General features: G+C 44.9%; 1 protein-coding gene across 1 annotated transcript in view; it reads right to left on the reverse strand.

Moving 5' to 3' along the window:
* Positions 1-7,680: 7,680 nt before the first annotated feature.
* VWA8 (von Willebrand factor A domain containing 8) overlaps positions 7,681-22,209 on the reverse strand; it is a 371,377-nt gene continuing 356,848 nt past the window's right edge. The window contains exons 43-45 of the mRNA XM_065901945.1: positions 12,687-12,785; positions 11,401-11,639; positions 7,681-8,702 (exon numbers count right to left, since the gene is read on the reverse strand). Coding sequence (XP_065758017.1) covers positions 8,594-8,702; positions 11,401-11,639; positions 12,687-12,785 — 447 coding nt within the window. The 3' untranslated portion in view covers positions 7,681-8,593. The remainder of the gene's footprint in view (positions 8,703-11,400; positions 11,640-12,686; positions 12,786-22,209) is intronic.

Consider the following 22,209-nt stretch of genomic DNA (forward strand, 5'->3'; position numbering starts at 1 on the left):
AGAGTCCAGGAGACCCAGGTTCAATCCCTGGGTTGGAAAGATCCCCTGGAGAAGGAAATGGCAACCCACTCCAGTATTCTTGCCTGGAAAATCCCAGGACGGAGGAGCCTGCATTTGGGGGGCAGGGCTCGGGGCGCTACAGTCCACAGGGTTGCAGAGTCGCACATGACTTAGCGACTAAACCACCACCAAGGATGTCCTGCTGCTCAAACGAAACTGGTCAAAGAGACCAGTTACCTTTACCTTCTAAGGGGCCACATCCCTCTCTGGGACTAACACCAAACGTCAGTCAACCTGGACTCACTTTCTGTTTATGATGTGCTTTCATGACTTCCATCTTCACATGAACCCTGAGATATGGAATTATTATCCTCATCTCAGAGGGGAGAAAAGTGATGCTCAGGGAGACCAGGACAGTTGCCTAGAGTCACAGAGCTTATAGAAGCAGGTCTAGAAATCCATTGTGATCCCACGGAGGCTGAGCGCACCACGAGGAGCAGAGTGTGGGTTTCTTGGGTGCTGTGGCGAGGCTGGGGTGGGTTTGACCACGGGAAACAGGTGCGTGTTCTCGTCACAAACATCAGCCTCCCTCTGCCTTCTGTGCCTGTCCCTGGGCTCGTCTGACTCACAGTCTTTCAGGGCACCAGCCATGAGATCTCTTCCTGGGAGACCTGGGTGGGGCAGGCTGATTTGGTGGTGTCCAAAGGAGATCGTCATGGGGAGGAGCTGAAGTGGTTTTAAGAGAGAAATTGATGTCATGGTCTTTATTTATAAGCCCTCGGGGGACGGCAGTGATGAAGGGGAGGGAAGTCACTGGCAGACCGAGAATCAGGAAATGCGTAACTGATTCTCCTTATACACGTGGTGATGGATGTCAGCTAGACATTATGGTGAGCATTTTGCAGTAATACGTATATTGAATCATTATGTTGTACACCTGAAACTAATACAATGATATAATGTCAATTACATCTCAAAAAAAGAAAACACCTTGATTTTCCTTAGAAGAGGAAAAAAGAGCTGTTTTTAAGAGGCCACATTCATTTTTCAGAGGCACTTACTTTTTTAGTACTGACACAATATCACTTAGGGCTTTTAGAAACTTACGTAACAACTTCTTCCTACAAACTGGATTACAGACACTTTAGAGAGTGTCCCAGGAGCAGCGGGCTCAGTACCCTTGCTGCGCAGGAGGAGGGTTCTGAGTTGAAGGCTCACTCGGTTCTTGTTTCAGGCCTCACCAGGATGGAACTCGAGAAGTCCACAGGTCTTTGCACTAGGACGTCCCCCTGGCTTGCTGGGCTGCCCACTTGGGCCCAGATCAGCTCTGCCTCTGCTGGGAGGGAAGTGGCTTCCAGTAAATGCTGCGGCCTCTCAGGGGTGAGTGTAAGTTCTCTTTTGAAAGTCCCCTAGCCCAGGGGGGTTAGTGGTAAAGGACCTGCCTGCCAATGCAGGAGACATAAGGGACTCGGGTTTGGTCCTTGGGTCGGGAAGATCCCCTGGAGGAGGACATGGTAACCCACTCCAGGATTCTTGCCTGGAGAATCCCATGGATAGAGGAGCCCTGTGGGCTACAGTCCATTGGGTCACAGAGTCAGACAGGACTGAAGCAACTTAGCATGCATGCACACACAGCCCAGGAGTTCTTCTCTTGGTAAACCGAACAGGGCATAAAAAAGAATCTGATTTTTTTATCAGTTCACTTTACCAAAGACATGATTCAGGGACTGTGGAGTAGATAGATTTCCACAGGTGAACGGCCTTACCTTTGGGTGGAAGACCCTTGACCAGGGCTAGAGAATCCCCTCCTGATCATGTCTGTGGCACCTGCTTCTGTTGAAACCTGGATATAAGAGAGGCAGTGTTTCCTTAAGACAGAGGGCAAAATACAGGTGGAAAGCTGATGTCTCTACAAAAGCAAGATACAAGAGGACCAAATCACCGCCCATACACACGGGTGGAAGCGTTCAGTGGAAGACCAAATACATACTCTCATGTGGCCACATCTCGTGCCCTCATGCGGTGCCCCAGGCCCCGTTCTCTGCTTGGGTGATGCTCCAAGTGGCGAACATCCCTCATCCCCTTCCTTGCCTCCCTCCACCACAGTCCTGTCTGAGGACCTTCATCTCCGCCTGTGAGCGAGGGATTCAAGCCAAGATGAGCGTGACGGACGGCCTCCCAGGGCTATTTGTATTTAAAAAGAGGAGCCCTTCTTGCTGAGAAACCCCTCTCCAAAGACAGACTTCAGACATGAGGGGGCAAGAAGCCAGGCCAGCTGTGCGGAGCTGTATTCCTGCCAAGTGACTGAATGTCTGCTTTCAAGCGGTTCTGCGGAGCCGCGCGTCTCCCACCTCTGCAGAGAGCGCGCTCCTCCCCTCCAGTGTGCAGGAAAGGTCAGCGCGAAAGAGAGACGCCTCAGTTCAGGCGCCACACAGCTTTGTACTCCAGCCTGCCCTGTACGGACATGCATATTCTATCCGCCTGGAAAAGAGTTGTTCAGAAGCATCTGGGCCCTAAAGGACACTTTTCAGATAATAGACATGTCTTTGTTCACTGTGAAACAAACAGTTCCATTTCCTGGTCCGTGTGTCTATTAACTAAGCCTCAGGCCTTCCTGGGTACCCCATCATCTGTCCTTTAAATTGTATGTGCGTGCCACCTGGAGGCTGGACATCCTGGCCTGGGGCAGAGACCCTGGGATGCCTCAGCAGCTCTGGGGTCTATGGGAACCCGCCAATGCCCTCGAATCACCCCCATCCCAGGAGTCAAAGCCAACGCTGGTCAACAGGCTGATTCCTCCAGTGTGGACATGTACTGGGTTGGCCAAAAAGTTCATTAGAAAAATCTAAACTTTTTGGCCAACCCAGTATTTCCACTGGTCCACAAGTGTGCCTTTCTAGGCCAGTGTTTTCAGGGCTGAATTTCACGTGGGCCAGAAAATCTTTTGTGAAAGGAGACAGACCACCTAGCTTTGTCGACACTTTATTCCTAGAGTCTGATGACGGATGACTTCTTAGTGATGAGTTCCGAAATGAAGACATGATCAGTCTCACTGAATTAGCGTCAGTATTTTATTTATATAAATATGGTGTATTTGCAAATCCAACTCTAATGTCTTGAGTAAGGACACTTATTTTTCTTCCAGTTTCAGTGAATGATGCTTCAAGTGTGGCATCATGAGACCAGTTACACAAAGGACTCTTGACAGGCTCATTACTTTCTCACCGCATTCCAGCAGGCATGACAGACACACTAGCTTTGGGATGCTCAGACTGACAATTTCCTCCCATTTCCAGGTCAGGCTCCAGTTACTGTTAGGAATGCCTCAGAGCTGCATGTAATTTCAATAAATCTTTATATTCTGGAAGTCCTCTGGGGTCAAATCTACCATCTTGGGAGTCGGAGTCCATTGACAAACACTGATTGTTCCTACAGGGAGAAGAGCCGATGGCTCCAAAGCCCTCTTGCTGAAGCCCGTGAGAAGAGGGAAGCGTCAGGGTGCCTTCGGCGCCTGTTGGTGGCCAGGGGGTGGGGGCATAGGTGGTCACCCGCGCATGACAGGTCCTTTGAGGAGATTTCTTACCTCAGAACATGACATTCTAGCCACCCTCTGGACCCAAACCACCTTAAAAGAGTGTTATACTTGACTCTGAGTGGTCAAATACCACAAGTGCCACTCAATTTTAAAATTATGTAACCCTGGCATTCCAAAGCCCACGGGCATGGCTGTGCCAGAAGAGTCGAGGTCTCTGAAGGTGAAAGCCCCAGACAGGGCTTAGTCTCAAAAAAAAAAAAAGAAAAAAAGAAACTGTCAAATTGCTCTCATCTTGAGGGTCTACTTGGCAAGCATTTTTTCTCCTCTGGAGGAGGTTTTTGTTTACAGGATTTAACAATTGAAGAAAAAAAACCCCGACACAATTGTGCATTGTTCAGCTGCAGCACGAAGGTCAGCTCTCAGCACACACTGTGGCTTTCCAATTCCTGATCCTTTTTGATCCCATTGTGTAGATCAGCAGATCCGGAACTTTATTTTATGGCTGCAAAATGCAAAGCAAGAGACAATGGGCAGAAATCTTGTGAATCGTGATCCTACAGAACTATCTGCCCAGATGCTGGGCAGAAAGTCCCTCTTGTCCAATTCTAGTGGTGTTTACATAACTTTTAGGATATTCACTCATAACACATTTTTTTAGGGTGATTGATATAGGTGCCCAAATCCCCGGTCCCATAGGGGCTAAATTATGCATGGGGCTGAGACAAAAATACATGAAACGAGGAGGCTCTTGTAAGACGTAGGGGACAAAGTCAATGCGCTGTAGGAGATAAAGGAAAACGAGACTGCGGTGCTGCAGATCACTTTGTCCAACCCTTTTAATTCAGAGATGAAGCAACTTAGCCCAAGACCGCACCGGTATTGATATTAACAGTTCATGGCTGAACAGCACCGACAACTTCCTTCTTACCAATTCTACCCTGTTTGGAAATCCTCCCACTGCAGACCAGGGGAATTATTTTCCATTACTTACATAATACTTTTGCCACAGCATAGCTTAGAAAAAACAAAAAGGAGAGGCAACAGGTAAGAACTTTATGATATAACCCTGATGAGAAATTGGTAGCAAATTCAACAATTCATTTAAGTATTTGAAAAAGCTATATGTTACTGGTTGGAATACTTTTTTTTAAAAAGGGACATTTTTTCCTTAATAAGATGAAATCATGTACGATTTACTCAATACAAGTGGCCATATGGTTATTCCTGAGATGCACCTCCAGGGGAAAAAAAAATTAGGCACAGGAGGTGTTAAACTTGTGATCTCTCTCATAATGCTGATGGTTGGAAACAAACAGAAATGGAACAAATAAGCGACAGCTCCTCTTGCTCCTTGGTTCCCCCAAATCTCTTTGCTCTGCTCCCTGAGGAATTTCACTCTGGCCCATCTGACAGGCACATGAAGAAGCCAGGTGGAGCGGGGGCTTGGAGCCCCCCGAGATGCATTTCAGGAACACTGACCACGCGGTCCAGGGAACACCGCTCCTAAGAGGCTTTCAAAGCCCCAGAAGTTGTTTAGAGAAAACCCTGCTGGCATGGATGGATTTCTCCTCCTGACAGTTCGCAGGAGAGGGTGTAATGTAAAGAATTAAACGATTCATTCCAAACATGTGCTAGGCGCAGGGACCCCTGCTCAGACCCTCTTCCTGCGGGTGCACTCGAGCCGCACATGCGTGATGAGGTCCTCTTGCGGGCGCTCACAAAGGACCCGGGGGCGGGGGTGGGGAGACGCATCCTTCACCGGGGCGCCTCGTGGCTTTCATTCCTCCTGGCTGCTCAGGATCACAATGGACCTTCTCAGCGTTACGTGGGCTCCCTGAGGACGGGTTTAGCCGCCTTTCATTGGAACAAGGCCTCCCCCCCCCCCCCCCCACCGAGCCGCACAATGCGGTTATTATAACGCCCTGGCCCTAAGAAGGGCCTGGGAACAGCTTGGAGTGGCCTATAATTGTTCATTTAATAATAAAGACACAACTTCTTAGGTATTTATTGCAAGAAGCGAAAAGAAGCCCGTCATCTTCTCACTCTCTACTCCCCTCCCACACCCTCCTTCCCTTTTACAAATCAGGAAACCCAGGGAGTTATACATTTTTTTAAAAATAACTTTTGCAAAGGCTGTCTGGCCAGTGGGGAAAGGGAAATTAAATTACTTGAGAACATTCTTTCCATGTTTAAAAAAAAAGGCTTCTGCTTATTCAGGTAGTTAACTCATGGGGACGATTGTTAAAAGGCTGTTCCATCAATCACTCTTGGGTTCAACTTCCAAAGACTTTCAGGGACAGTGACCCTCCAGTAAAGGGCATCCCTAGGGATGTAGCTGCCATTTGGATGGGCGCTTCCTCAAGCCGTTGCTGTGCCCAGGAAGGATCCATGGGCTGTGTCCCTCCAGCAGGGTCCCCTGTCCTTGGTCCCCACCCCTCCTCCAAGCACTCCAATTGTGCAGCTAGTTTCCAAGTAGTCGGGAGAGGCGAGGGCTCCAGGAAATGTGGTCAGTTTGCAAGAATAAAGCATGAGAGGGGACAGTCCAGGGTCACAGCTCAGCCCCTGTCTGGCTGCGAGTGTGTCTGTTTTCTTGGATTTCCCCAGGCTCAGTGTCCTTCTTTGTGAAATGAGGATGTTAGTAGTACAAGCGTTAGTGGCTCAGTCATATCCGACTCTTTGTGACCCCATGGACTGTAGCCTGCCAGGCTCCTCTGTCTGTGGAATTCTCCAGGAAAGAATACTGGGGTGGGTAGCCATTCCCTTCTCGAGGGGATCTTTCTGACTCAGGGATCTAAGCTGGGTCTCCTGCACTGCAGGCAGATTCTTTACTGTCTGAGCCACAAGTACAATGAGCAATCAATAGTCTAAGTTCTCTGAGCCTCCCTTCTTTTATCTGTAAAAAGAGGTTAAAAAATAACCTGTTTTACATGCATTGTTGTGATAACTGAATGGAATAATTTATGAAATCGCTTAGCATACGTGGTACACAGTGATCAGTAAATGCTAGCTGCCATTCTTTTATTATCATTATATGATATTGTTAATGCAATTATATTTTTAAAGATATTTATTGGATTGAAATCATTTGCATCTTTGGATGATTCAATACACAGAGCAGGCGTCTGTCTCAAGAAACAAGACAAGTCATGCAAACTGGCTGGGTAATACTGCACGGGAAAGCTGATTGCTTCTATTTCTTTGGTACGGAGATGGGGTGGTGAAACAAATGAGGGTTATCATTTCTTTGCTGTAATTAATTAAAATGAAATGAACTGTCCAGTTCCCACCATGTAGGGGTGAATAAAATAACCTTAATAACAAGACTAGTTTTTCCAGCTTGTCCTAAGAAAGCACACACATACTGGTGCTCCCAGCATTTTGGGCTTTGCCATCAGTGATGAAGAGAAACTTTTATTACATGGTTGAAAAGAGGCTGACTTCTGCTGGAACATTTGACTTAAAAAAAAACACTGGACATCGAGCCTATTGATAAGTAAAGGTCAGCCCAAGAGAGGGTGGGAATGAGGTACATTTTGGGGAAATAAAAAAGAATGAGGCTTATAAAAAGAAACAAATTTGAGTCAGTTGAGCTGAGATGGATGAACCTGGAGCCTGTTACACAGAGTGAAGTAAATCAGAAAGAGAAAAACAAATATCGAGTATTAACAGATATATATGGAATCTAGAAAAATGGTACCAGTGAACCGACTGACAGAGCAGGAATAGAGACGCAGACATAGAGAACACACTTGCGGACACAGCGGGGAAAGAGAGGATGGGACAGGCTGAGAGAGGAGCGTTGACATAAACACACCACCATCGGATAGCTGTGGGAATTTGGACGGCATCACCGACTCGACGGACATGAGTCTGAGCAAGCTCCGGGAGATGGTGAAGGACAGGGAAGCCTGGCGCGCTGCGACCATGTGGTCTCAAAGAGTCAGACAAGACTGAGTGAACAACAAGAAGTGGAAGTGTGCTGTATATCACAGGGAGCCCAAGCTGGAGCGCGGAGGCGACCTGGAGGGGTGGGGATGGGGAGGTTCTCGGGGGAGGGGATATGTGATTCTTCATGCTCATTCACACTGTTGTATGGCAGAAACCAACACAACATTGTAAAGCAATTATCCTCCAATTAGAAATAATTTTTTTTAAAAACGAATAAGGCTGTTTATTTAAATAGCTAAAGAAATCTCCAGTTACCATTCAGCTCAAACATACTGCCTTGTTTTCACTTCGTTTTAGGTAAAAAAAAAATAAGCATTTGTTATTTTGAGCTGCTACATTTTTGACACCAAAATGGAGGACTGTGAAACTTTGAGAAGCCCTGAAGGAGAAGAGACGGGAAACTCGAGGCAAGACATCTTTTATCCTCCCAATCCCAGCAGCGTTTGCTCTTTATTCTTTAAAAAGCCCTTTAAAAGTCACATGGGAAAGGAAGCACTCCAAGGAGCTTTTGATTCCTTTTGGTTTTGGCTAAGACAATGAAATTATTGAGAAAACGCAACCTTTTATAGAATACTGTTGTTGAAAGGACTTTTAAGTGGGTTGAAGACTATCAAATCATTGTTTGTTGGGCAATACAGAGCAGAGGAAAAAAATAAAAATAATTACTGAACAGGAGCAGATTCAGTGGGTTTGCATAGAGTTGCATTCCAGTGTCAGAATGTGGCATCAAAGGCTTCATTTACTGAGGTCACTTTTTTCATCCTAAGTGACCAGGTGATGCATTAAGGCAACAGCAAGGTCCTCTTCATCCCTCAGGGTTTTGGAAACAGACCATGCACCACCATTCTCAAACCACCTTCCTTTAACCCTGACCTTTCACATAATGCAGGTCAACTTGCTTCCTCTAGTGATCACACCTCAGTGGTGCACGGGCCTCACTCTGGATGCTTCTCTGAATTCTGATTACTTAGCAAGTGCAGGAAGGCCCAGGAATGCCAGAATTATCCAGTCATTGCACACAGACACTTGATAGACCTCTTCTTTTCTTCAGGATACTTTCATTGTATCTTATTTCAAATCCCAGGGTCATCAGGGTGATAAGAGCACTTCTTAAACACTGGACAGCATGGTGGAGGTGAAAATCTGTTGTAAAATCTGAGGGATATCCTTGGTGTCCATGGCAACGAAAGACCGGCCCGCTGGTAGAGTTCTCTGAAGCCTGTCAGGATGGATGGGGAAAGAAAATTACCATTGCAAACCAGGGCGCCCCTTCTACCTCCGGCCTCTGCAGACCTCAGCATCCTAATGGTTTCTTAGGAAGGGAACTTCTCAGTTTTTAATATCTTGCCCCTGCTTGCAGTGGAACTGGCTGTTGCTAGGCAACAAAGAGCTACAGAGAGAGGCTCACTGGAAGCACTGAACCGAAAGAAAGGTCTTTTCAGTGAGAAAATTGGGGAATTTGCAAGGAAAAAAATGCTCTCCCCTTTATGACGGTCATTTCCTGGCATTTTATATTCCCTTGGCAGAAAGGAGCCCTCAGGATCAATCTGGGACTAGCTTACCTAGATTCAGAGAATGTGTTTGCCTCACACTGTCCTACTAACTGCCTTTCCTGCCTTAGAAAAACAGGCTTCAAGAAAAGTGGCCCAGCCAAACCTCAAGTGGTTCATTCTATCTTCCTCTTGCGTTCTCTCCCTCCTCTCTCTCCCTTTCTCTTTTCTGCCCAACATCATACAATGTGAAATATAATCTGACTTATGCAATGCCTGCTTTGATGACACTGAGGTTACATGGGCTTATGATAATTTTTTTAAATGCCAAGTTATCATTGGGAACAAAGGGCCATTTTTGGAGGCAATAAAAGTACAAGACACAGTTTTATCCCAAAGAACGCCTCCTTTTACTGTGCCAGCAGAGTTTGGTTTTGGAATGACATTTAATAAAAGTCCACTCTCCTGTGCAGTATCATGCATTTGGCATGCCTGGTAGACCAGCTAATTCTACAACGTATCTCCTGCCAGTGGATGTTGGATCATTTCCCCAGGAAACCACAAGGGTATTATTGTGCTTTCTTAAGTGTTCAAACAGGATCTGTTCACTAGAAAGACAAAATAGCTATTTCAGCTCAAACAGTATTTGTTGAGCTTGTCGTCTGGATTCATCCTGGGCTGGTCCTGAAGACAGTCTAAGCGGAAAAGGCATGGTCTACATTTGAGGACATGGAAGTTCTCAAAGAGGCTAACATGCACAACTGAGAAAGATGTGAAGTCATTTATAATAAAGGGACTGTAGTTATGTGGTATTAAGTCTGTTCTTAGCCGTACTCTGCAATCCTGCAGCAAATCAAAGGGAAGAGAAAAATATGTCAGAACTTTGGACCCTAAAACATTTCCTAGTCTGTCCAGGACTCTGTGGGCTTCTCTGATAGCTCAGTTGGTAAAGAATCTGCCTGCAATCCAGGAGACCCTGGTTCGATTCCTGGGTCAGGAAGATCCACTGGAGAAGGGATAGGCTACCCACTCCAGTATTAGTGGGCTTCCCTTGTGGCTCAGCTGGTAAAGAATCTGCCCACAATGCGGGAGACCTGGGTTGGGTCCCTGGGTTGGGAAGATCCCCTGGAGAAGGGAACGGCTACCCACTCCAGTATTCTAGCCTGGAGAATTCCATGGGCTGTATAGTCCATGGGGCTGCAAAGAATCGGAAAGGACTGAGTGACTTTCACTTTCCAGGACTCTGTACCACAGAGTGTGACAGGTAAAAGAGGTGGAGAAACAAAAGGGTATGTGGGCTTTTGTGATGTAGGCAGGATTTTATTTTCTTTTTCTGAGGAGATATACTTTCAATTGTGTTTTCTGCTCCTTACATGTACTTTAAGTAGAGAGAAACCATTTCTGTCTGTAATTCAGAAAGATAAATGTTAGTGTGTTTAAGAAACGAAAATGTTTCCATATTTCTCCTTTCAGATGATCCATGATAGTATTTATTATCTGACCATAAGTCTCTCTACTGAATATTCAGCATATTTAGTGTAGCACCTTACTATAGATACAGACATACATGAAGGAGAAATATAAGGAAGATTATCTGTCTATGTTTATATATATATATATATATATATATATGTGCTGTGGTCAAGTCGCTTAGTCGTGTCCAACTCTGCGACCCCATGGACTGTAGCCTGCCAGGCTCCTCTGTCCATGGGATTTTTTCAGGCAAGAGTACTGGAGTGGGATGCCATTTCCTTCCTCAGTTTATAGATATGTAGATACACATATTAGATCTTATTTACATATATGTATGTGTATGTTGGGCTTCCCTGGTGGCTCAGTGGTAAAGAGCCACAGATGTGGGTTTAATTCCTGGGTCGGGAAGATCTCCTGGAGAAGGAAATGGCAACCCACTCCAGTATTCTTGCCTGGAGAATCCCATGGACAGAGGAGCCTGGTGGGCTGTTACAGTCCATGGGGTCGCAGAGTCGGACACAACCAAGTGACTCAGCATGAATACATGCATGTCTAGTATGTCTAAATACAATGTAGAGACACACATCCCCAATCTCTGATGCTACGAAAATAGTAGACGCTTTGAATATGATTTGAGCATGAACTGAGCTTGACACCTTGATGTAAAAGGCAAAATGTATAAAATGCTGCTTAATTTTACTGGTAGACAAATCAATTTGCTATTTATTTTATTGTTGGTTAAATATAAGCTGAAAAATACATAACTTAAAGTATTGCTGCTCATCTAAATATAAGGTAGAACATCCCACCCCCTCACCCAGACTGTCAGCTGCTTGAGGGCAGCCACTCTGGGTTCTGTTTCTCCCCCATGCCCCCCACTATCCCCACTACTGTGCGTCAGCTACTCAAACCTCTCTACCCCTGCCCTCTGCTGTGCCCTAAGGTGATGCTTACCTGGCTGCTTGATCGCCTAAAGAGCCAATGAAGATGGCGAAAGCATTTACTTGAGGGTTGCTTGTCAGGATCTGGGCAAACTTGGCAGGATGTATTCCATAGCGAGACAGGTTTGCATCACTTAAGACGATGACGAAGTACTCATCAGCTTCCTCTTTGGCGATTTCCTTGATGGCATGCTCTGTCCCCTCTAAGGTGTGGTCCCCACTCATGCAGAACTGAGCGTGAGCGTGCATCGTCTGGGGGTAAGAGACATGGCGCAAAAGCCACTAATGAGAAGCTTTCTTTAAAGAAAACAAAAACAACACAATTTTTCTATTGACAATGAGAAAGCACAAATACTCTGAGCGAGTTCTATTTAATTTGCACCTAGACTGACAACAGTGCACGGTGATATCTGGATGTGGTTAAGACTCTCGTTAAAAACAGGAAATGTTCCAAAACGATCCAGTTGGCACTGATTTTTAAGGCTCAAGCTGCCATTTAAAGTGACAATATGTAGGGACTTCCCTGGTGGTCCAGTGGTTAAGAATCCGCCTTCCAGTGCAGGGGACGTGGGTTCCATCCCTGGTTGAGGAACTATGATCCCACATGCTGGGGGGTAAGGAGGGGACACGAAACTACTGCTGAGTCCTCATGCTGCCGTGAAGACCCAGCACAGCCAATAAAAACAACAACAAAAATCCAATGTGTCAGGAAATGTAAGAAAATATGAAGTTTGGTGTCACATTGGAGAATGGAGATAACACAAGAGAAAAATATGGAATGGCTTGGGTTTCCAATAAACAAAGTTATAATACTAAGCACTGTACCTAATTAATAGGAATGGAGGAAATTTACTCTAAAAAACATGATGAGAATGTGTGTCTATTGTAGATTTAAGTATGTGAAACTGAATTTATTGTTAGAAAAATACTAAGGAATACATAAAATTCGGCTTAGAAGTACTCTAGAAGGAGTCCTTCTTTTCCTTCTGAAATATATAGGGGCTTAGAAGAACTCTATAGAATATAGACTGTAGAATCCTGATACTAAGTCCCCTAAGTATACATAAGCCTGAGTCCCCTAAAAATACATAGGGAACCACGTTTAAATTTTGTACAGTGTAGATCGGGAAAGCAGGATAAGTGCTTTCTCACATTAATGCTTAAATTTCTGTGAAACAGAAAGCCTTTTTGCTTCCAGTTAACTGCCGCTTCTTCAGGGAATCTTTTCAGAGAATCAGTAGATACTTTACCTAATCTGGTGGAAGGTTTCATAATATAGAGGTAATTGAATGCATTTACCTTGAGAATTTCTAGTCTTTGCTTATTGTCCTTGGGGATTTTGTTAATTGGAACTAGACCAATGTTGTATCCATCTCCAGAGTGTCCAGCGATGTCATACTATAGGCAAGAGAATCAGATTTAGAATCCTCTGTCCCCTAAAAAATGGTCACTGGACCTATAAAGCTTCCAACTTTGTTTTGTTATTGCCCAGAATTGTCAAACCTAAGTCCATGGGTGTTTACCAACAAAGGCAAAAAAAAGTCCATGCTCCTTCACTTCTGGTCCATTCTCATGTGATCTCTGCTCTCCAGCCGCAGGTAGAAAGTATGAGGAGGGCTTCAGGGGCTATCAAGAATTCCGTTCTTAACTTTCAGGGGGCGAGCTTAACAAAACATACACATATGTACATACACACACCCCACATTATAGTAGGCAGAATTTTAAGGTGGCCTCCAAGATTCCTGGCCCCCTGGTATATACAACCTATACAGTCTTGTCCCCTTAGATGTGGGCAGGACCTCATGATTATGTTATGTAAGGAGGCCAAAGGGATTCTGCAGATGTAATTAAGGTTACTAATCATTTGGCTCTGAGTTGATCAAAACAAAGATTATCTGGATGGGCCTAATTTAATCACATGAGCCCTTAAAAAGTAGAGAGATTTTTTTCTTGTTGATAGTAGAAGGGGAAGACAGAGAGATTTGTGTGGGGGGAATTTGAACCGTGGGAGTTATCTGTGGTCTAGATGGCGGGTACCGCAGAGCAGGACCCCGAGAATCACGTCTAGGAATGACCCTGCCTAAGAGCCAGCACTGAAACAGGGACCTCAGCTCTACAACCTCAAGGGACCAAACTCTGCCCGTTTGAATGGGCTTGGAAGCAGATTCTTCGCCAGAGCCTTCGAGTAAGAGCCCTGGCTGGCTGACATCCTGATTTCAGCCTTATAAGACTCTAAGCGGAGTCCGAGCCTGCCTGGAGTTCTCAACTACAGAACTATGACTTTAACAGGTATTGCTTTAAGAAGCTAAGTCTATGGTGATTTGTTATACAGCAGTAGAAAACTAATACACATACTTTTTCTTCTTGAACACAAAAGTGAAATATATTCACTGTAGAAATCCTAGAAAAGCACAAAACAGAAAGTGAAGAGGAACTAAAGACCCTCTCAGTGAGGGTGAAAGAGGAGAGAGAAAAAGCCGACTAAAAGTCAGCATTCAAAAACTAAGATAATGACATCTGGTCCCATGACTTCATGGCAAATAGAAGGGGGAAAAGTGGAGGCAGTGACAGACTTTCTTTTCTTGGGCTCCAAAATCACTGTTGACAGTGACTGCAGCCATGAAATTCAAAGACGCTTGCTCCTTGGAAGAAAAGCTATGACAAACCTAGATAGCATATTAAAAAGCAGAGAAATCACTTTGCTGACAAAGGTCCTTATAGGCAGAGCTATGGTTTTTCCAGTAGTCATGTACAGATGTGAGAGCTGGACCCTAAAGAAGACTGAGCACTGAAGAACTGAAGTTTTTGAACTGTGGTGTTGGAGAAGATTCTTGAGAGTCCCCTGGACAGCAAGATCAAACCAGTCAATACTAAAGGAAATCAAACCTGAATATTCACTGGAAGGACTGAAGGTGAAGCTCCAATACTTTGGGCCACCTGATGTGAAGAGCCGACTCATTGGAAAAGACCCTGACGCTGGGGAAGACGGCAGGAGAAAGGAGAAGGTGGTGGCAGAGGATGAGATGGTTGGATGGTATCACTGACTGACGGACATGAATTTGAGCAAACTCTGGGAGCTGGTGGAGGACAGAGGAGCCTGGCATGCTGAAGTCCATGGGGTTGCAAAGAGTTGGATACAACTTAGCAACTGAACAATAACAACAACAAAGAAGTAAAAATTATCCACGATCCCATTACTGAAAGATAATTTCTGTTAAGGTTTTCTTATGTAAGTTCACACACACACATCAGCATCAACATGATTTTTAACTAATGGATCACTGACCATGTGATTTTATAATCTGCTTTTCTATTTAATAGTGCATGACAGAGATTTTTCAGTTTAGCAAATACCTTTTAAATTCCCTCTCTCACAATGCACAAGAGAAAATCCTGTCTGTTGAGAAAAGGCTGGAATTGAGACAGGGTGCAGCATTTTTACAGAATTTGGGAAGAAGTTTGGGATTTGAGGCAACTATAATCAGAGGAAGGTGGTTCTCTCTAATTGTAGGGTTTGCACCTAAATTCCCTTTCTCCTCTCATTTTCCTCTAAGAAATTTTTGTGATACTGATATAACGATTGGAATAGACCTCAGGGTATTTGAGCAACTGGGGGATCTGAAAAGAAAATTCTGGGTATGGGCCTGGGGCAAAATATTTTAGGGATTACTTGGAGTGCTACAGGCTTCCCTGGTGGCTCAGAAGGTAAAGCCTGCAATGCAGGAGACCCAGGTTCAACCCCTGGGTTGGAAAGATCCTGGAATGCTATGGGTCAAAATACTTAAGAATCACTACTATCTACTCACCATCAGTCAATAGCTGTCTTTTGAACACCTACCACATGCAAAACATTGCTTAAAGTGTTGGAAGTGTTAGTAGCTCAGTCATGTCTGACTCTTTGCGACCACTTGGACTGTAGCCCACCAGGCTCCTCTGTCCATGAGATTCTCCACACAAGAATACTGGAGTGGGTTGTCATTTCCTTCTCCAGGGGATCTTTCCGGCCCAGGGATCAAACCTGGATCTCCTGCATTAAGGGAAGTCCTAAGGTGTTGAGGGGAATGCAATGATTTCTTTTCATGTCTATTCTTTCTTACCTGGTGAGTTTTTTGAAGACAAGGTTGTGTCTTATTCATCTTAACACATTTTATTATCTATGAGTAGGCCTGGTGTGTTTATTGTTGAAATGCTTTGAGACAGTCTGCAATCAAGTTTGGCAATTAAGAAGCTTTCCTTTCCTATGTGCACTACACTCTTTCACAAGTAAGTTCTTTAGAAGCTGGAATGCATTTTTTTCCCTTCCAGCACTCATGTGATACATGGTGGTTAACCCAAGCTAGCTGACAAAAACAACCGATAGCAAACTGAAATCATGGTATTTAAAATGAAAAGTAGAACATTTTCTGTTGAAATAATTTTTATACAAAGATAAGGAGTCAGAAGGCAGTCAGGTTACATGGGGAAGACGAGTTCCATTCTAGACACACTGGAACTGTGCATTTGGGGAGATATCAGAGAAGAAACCTATTTCTTGTCATCTGCGATGTGGCTGTCACCCTCAGGAGGGGTCAGTGTGACTGTCAAGGGTGGATACACAGACAGAGAAGAGCACAGGGCCCCAGCCAAGTTTTGGGGGGCACCCTCCTCATTGAGGTGGAAGAAAGACCCAGGGTGGAGTGAAGAAGCTGTGAAAGAGAAGTGGCGGATGCAGAGTACCCGGGACGGCTCTGGAATCAGCGTGCACGGGTCAGAACGGCTGTGCAACCGTGCCGAGCGACATTCACCACGGCCCTCCAGGAGCAGGGCGACTAATGACCTCTGGGCAGAGAATCACTGGAGGCCTTCGGGGGCACAATTTCAGTAAATGGTTTGAGATAGAAATGGAACAGCATCTGAACAGGTGTTTGGGGAGAGGTGCCTGCATTTCATAGGCAGCAGAGAGGAGGTGACTCATTGGAAAAGACCCTGATGCTGGGAAAGGTTGAAGGCAGGAGGAGAAGGGGACGACAGAGGATGAGATGGTTGGATGGCATCACTGACTTGATGGCTGTGAGTTTAAGCATAGTGAAGGACATTATCCCGGAGGTGGTGAAGGACAAGGAAGTCTGGTGTGCTATAGTTCATGCGGTCGTAGAGTCTGACATGATGGAGCGACTGAACAACAGCAATAACAAGAGAGGAGGCAGTGGGGAGAGACCAGGGTCAGCGTCAGAGGGCCAAGTTTGGAGGGGGGGAGGACACGTTTTTCCTGAGACTAAAAGGAAGGCAGAGAGGATAAGAGTGACAGAGACAAGTATACAATCAAAGGGATAAGTGGACAAATGAAGGTCCATATACGATGTCTATTTAAAAGCTATAAATCATGGTCTCCTGCATTACAGGCAGATTCTTTACCATCTGAACCACCAGGGGAGCCCATAAATCAGGCTGCAAATTGCTAAATAAAATATGTTCTTCCTCTACTTTGATAAATAGACATTATAATGACCTGGAAAGCCAGGGTCAAATCCCAAACACTTGGATTCTCGAAGCTCCGTGTGAGAACACGGCAGTGTGGGCAGGCCTGGCCCCTGGCTTGCAGCCCGCGCCCTTCTCTCTGCAGCTGGCTCTGCCCCCACCTCGCGGGGCTCACAGGCACGTGTGTGGACACCCAGTCCTCGTGTCCACAGGCCATCATACCTTTCTGTCCTCCTCAGCGCTGGGCTGCACTGGAGACGGACCGAAGAAAGACGCCCAAGAAACAGACTTGGGTCACCAGAGCTGGACAGTTGGGGATCCCAGGACTGGGAGCAGGTTCTAGACACAGAATCTAAGTGGGCTTGCTCCACTGGCCCCACAGACTCTTCACTCAATGGAAGGGCATGCTCAGAGGAGGGCCAGTGCGGGACATTAGTCTATGCCTGGTTTTAGAGTGTTTTATTAAACATACAAAGGATGATATGAAAGAATTTTGGGGGAAATTTGCCGACCCACTAAAAAAGCTTGGTAAGAAACGCTTTCCAGGGATATAACAAATTCCATATATGAAAAAAAAAATTCTCTCTATGTAGTTTGCTGTCATTGTCGTGAAAAGGTAGCAAAATTTAAAACCTAAAGGCAGCAGAGCCCTGGACGATGGAGTGCTGGCTTCAGAATACGCCTGACCAAGGTCACCAAGGGCTCAGTGTGAGGACTGGCCGAGATGTGGAGAAAACCTGCACAGTTCCTCCACGTACGCAAGTGCCAGGCCCCGTCCAGACTGACTGATGATGGTCATGCAGGAACTGTTTTAAACGGAGAAGAGTGGCAGCCACGGCAGTATTCTTGCCTGGAACATCCCATGGATAGAGGAGTCAGACCGGCTACAGTCCATCGGATCACACGAGTCAGACACATCTGAGCGACTAAACCACCGCTGAGAAGGGGCCAGGCAAGCTGCTGTCATGGGGCTGGTGAAGTAATCTGTTAAAACGGGGCTCTTACACATGACAGGGTGAGATCAGTTCCCAGAAGCAGAAGTAAGTTTCTCTTATTTGGCTCAGATAAGAGGGCTATAAACACACATTTGACTTTTTCTTCTCCTTTTAACTGATGGTTAAATATCTTACTGACCAGATGACCATGGGTGATACTATATAAATAAGTACTTGACCATGTGGTCTGCTTACAGGGTTGACACAACTGGTCACTGCAAGGGAAAAAGTTGCTAGTTATTTATTAAACAAATAGTAGTCAGGCCTCCCTGGCGACTCAGGGGTAAAGAATCTGCCTGCCAACGCAGGGGGACACAGGTTGGGTCCCAGGTCCGGGAAGACCCCACATGCCCTGGAGCAGTTAAGCCTGTGTCACCACTACTGAGTCTGTGCTCTAGAGACTGCAAGCCACAACTACTGACCCTGCGAGCTGCAGCTGCTGAGGCCTGAGCGCCCCGGAACCTGTGCTCACAGCAAGGGAAGCCATCGTAACGCGAAGTCCTGGGACTGTAACTAGAGCGCAGTCCCTATTCTTCGCAACTAGGGAAAAGCCTGCACAACAATCAAGACCTAGTGCAGCCCAAAGAAAAACAAACAAATAAAAACATTTAAAGAACTATTAAAAAAAACCCCAAATAGTAGTCAAATGAATTGCTGGATATTTCTTATCAAAAACAGATACTGATTGACTGAACCTCCACAAACATTTTGTGGAGATGATAGACAAAACAGTCTATCATTTGATCGATCTATCACTTATCTGCCCAGGAGAAAAAAAGCATTCCATAGTTTTTCGGGTAAATGAGATAGACAGGTGAGCTGCACCCCTTCCTCCCTCCTCCCCTCCTCCCTTTATCTGCAGTAAGGAAAGTGCAATTTGCAGAAAGATCTGCCTTTGTCTGTGTCGAGTTAGTGTTACAAAGGCTGAGAAGACCCACCTAAAGGACAGGATGAGGCTTTTAAAATAGTTTGCAGACTCTGGTTTTCATCTTCCAAATGGGCTTGGGGATTCTTCTGGGTCCAAAGTAAATAAAATGCTTGAGAGGAATTCAAAGTACATCCAAATGTGAAGCATTCGCTGGCGTTACTGGGGATCATGTTAAGCTTCCATGAAAAACCATCCTTCTATGTCGTAATTATCTGGGATCTGCTCTTCAAGGATCCCAACACACTTTATAGAGAGTAATTTGCTAATCCTCAAAATCGTCTGGGTGAAAGGAAAAAGTATACGAACTCATCCATTTCTGTTTCTAACGCCCGATTCTGCCACTTACCCAGTCTGTTGCTCGTCGGGACAGACCTGACAGGGTCTCAAACCGGCTTCTAGGCAGGACTCATAGAACTCATTAAACAAGAACCTCATTGTTGCTGTCATCCATCTAACATTTATTTTCTTTCTTTTTTTTCTTCCTAACATTTAGATCACAACTTTTTCTAAGTAGCTCAAAATTTTTGTGATCATGATTTCTCCACTTTTCAGAGCCTCCCTTAAATCTCTGTGGAGTCTTGCATTTAACATCCAACATAAACATTAAAACCACAGCAGTAAAGAAAAGCCTCAACTAGAGAGGACCGATTTTAATACTTTTTTTTTTTTTTTGCTTTAGAAACTTGTTTAAATACCCTTTTGCTATATTTTCTTTTGAAAATCTCATTCGTTCAGAGAAAGGCAGGAAAAAAATGAAAACAAATGTGAGTTTCGGTCCAAGACACAAAGATTTATCATCAGATTAGAAGGATGATTTATAATATAATATTTAGATGGCAAAGAAAACTTTATGTCCAACAAAGAGCTACTAGCGTTTTATGAATAAGGTTTGTGTTTAAATTTCTGTTGGGAAGGATAATCATTTGCTAATTTTAGGAGAAATTGTGCTTTATTATACCTCTGTGGGGCTTCCCTGGTGGCTTAGGTGGTAAAGAATCCACCTGCAATGTGGGAGATCTGGGTTCAATCCCTGGGTTGAGAAGATCCCTTGGAGGAGGGCATGGCAACCCACTCTAGTACTCTTGCTGGAGAATCCCATGGACAGAGGGGCCTGGAGGGCTACAGTCTAAGGGTCACAAAGAGTGGGACACGACTCAGTGACTAAGCACATGCCTCTATAACTTAAGTAGCAAGAGACAATCATTTGAGGCTATTTTGGAAGTCTGATAAAATGTGAAATTCTAATCTCCTTCTGGACATACAAACACACCATTCTCAGGTAGCACTGCTGACAGCAACCAGCCAAAGATTAGACAATAAACATACTAAAAAGGTCAGAGATGTGCCAGCAGAACTCTAGGGTGTAGACAATAATCCACAGTATCAGTTACTGCTAAGCTTTCTTCATAGAGAAGTCAGTGTAAAGAGAATGATGTTCTGGAAGTCAAAGACTCTAGACTTAGCTCCAACTTTAAAAAGCTTTGTGACCTTAGGTGAGTCACTTAACCCCTCCAAATCTTGTTTCCACGTTATAAACAATGCTGGCTTAGATGACCTCTCACCCTGTGTGCTTGTAAGCCACTGAACCTCTCTGACTAGTAGGGATAATCTCTGTTTTACCTAATCTCAGAGGGTCACTGAAAGACTAGGACAATACATTTAGTGAGTATAATGTCAATGTTCGTACTATTCTTTGTGGTTTACAAAGTGCTTCTATTTCATTTCATTCTGATTTTCTCCACACCTTTGTGATGCATGTTCTTAATATCATTTCCTGAATTTAAAAATTGATACTCAGAGAGGTTCACAGACTTTCTTAAGGTCAGAGATCCAGTGGTGGCGGAGGTGGAATCTGAATCCAGGCGCTCTAAGTCCAGTGCTTTTTTTTTTTTAAAGTCCAGTGCTTTTACTGAAGAGAAACAACCGTTCCCTAACTACTGCCCCGCCCCTCTAGCTGTCCCAGTCTTTACCTAGGATTTCTGAACTTTCACATCTATGATTGAGTCAATTCTGAATTCTTGTTTAACTCTGAATGGCCCTAGAGAAGTCTGTATATCCTTCTTAACTTTTACTTCCAAGCAGCAGGAAGAATTTATTCAGGAAACTCCCTGGTGGTCCAGTGGTTAGGACTCTGTGCTTCCACTGCCAGGGCTTGATCCCTGGTCATGGAACTAAAATTCCACAAGTTATGTGGTGCGGACAAAAAAATAAATAAATAAGGAAAAAAAAATGTCTATTTGGGAATTCTTTGGTGCTCCAGTGGTTAGGACTGAGAGCTTCCACTGCCATGGGCCTGGGGCCTGGGTTCAATCTCTGGTTGAGGAGCTAAGATCCTGCAAGTTGCATGGTACATGCCTGAGATATTAGAAAAAGGTGAGTGACAGATGTTGAACTAAATTTCTGATGGAAGGGATTTTCCCCCCAGGTGCTGGCTTCTGAGTCACACCTTTCCACATCTTTCTGACCAAGATATCTTTGAGAAAAGTATGTCTATTCCACCTCCTTTGGGTGATGGAGGAGAAGGTAAGAGTACCTTATGTAAATGGTATACTTGCTCCTAAATCACAGCTTTCTAAGTATACCAATTGGGCAGAAATAATATGGCTGCAAGAACAAGGAATAAAATGTGAATGAAGAAAAGGCCATGAAGTGGGAGTCAGACATCCTGGCTGTTTACAGTTTAGCTGTGTGACCTTGGGATGTGGATTTTTATTTTCTCATCTTAAGACAGAGGCTGGTGAAAATAATTTCCAAGATCCCCTTGCTCCCAAGACCCTGTGAGAATTCTGGGGGCCCACGCAAGAAATGGAATGAGGAAGTCTGCTTCACTTGGTTACAGGGACACCTGTGCCTGTTTTCCTCTGTCAAGGGAGTGAGTCATCTAAGTCTAGGTGAGGACGGATGAAGCTTTTCCCGAAAAGAATGCCTCCAGAATCTGTAAGAAATAATGATTCAGTGTTGGCCCTACAACAGCGGTTTTCTAACTCTACAATTTTTTTAAGCAGAGGAATTCTTTCTCCAAATGAAATATTGCACAAAGCCCAGATTGTGAAACGTCATGCAATATCAATACAAGTGGAATTAGTTTGGTGGAACTGGGGATGGAGGGGGAAGGGGTAAGATGTTCCCTCCACACACTTTCGCCCCCCGACAGCCTTCAGGGGCCCCTTTTACTCTGTTAGGCAGACTCCCTGGTGGTCTAGTGATTAGGACTTGGTGCTTTCACTGCCGTGGCCTGAGTTCAATCTCTGCTCGGGGAACTAAGATCCCACAAGCTGTGCGGCGCAGCCAGAAAAAGAAAGATGAAACCACAGTCTTAGAAGTGATTTATATGTCTCCACGGAAACACTACATTTGAGGGTTTTTTTTCCAAGTTCAACTTCTCAATAACTCAACCTATTTTCTGGTGTCACTATTTGAGGGCTCAGTAGAGAAATACCTA

Source organism: Muntiacus reevesi, chromosome 11 (genome assembly GCF_963930625.1).
Source record: "Muntiacus reevesi chromosome 11, mMunRee1.1, whole genome shotgun sequence".
NCBI lineage: Eukaryota > Metazoa > Chordata > Mammalia > Artiodactyla > Cervidae > Muntiacus > Muntiacus reevesi.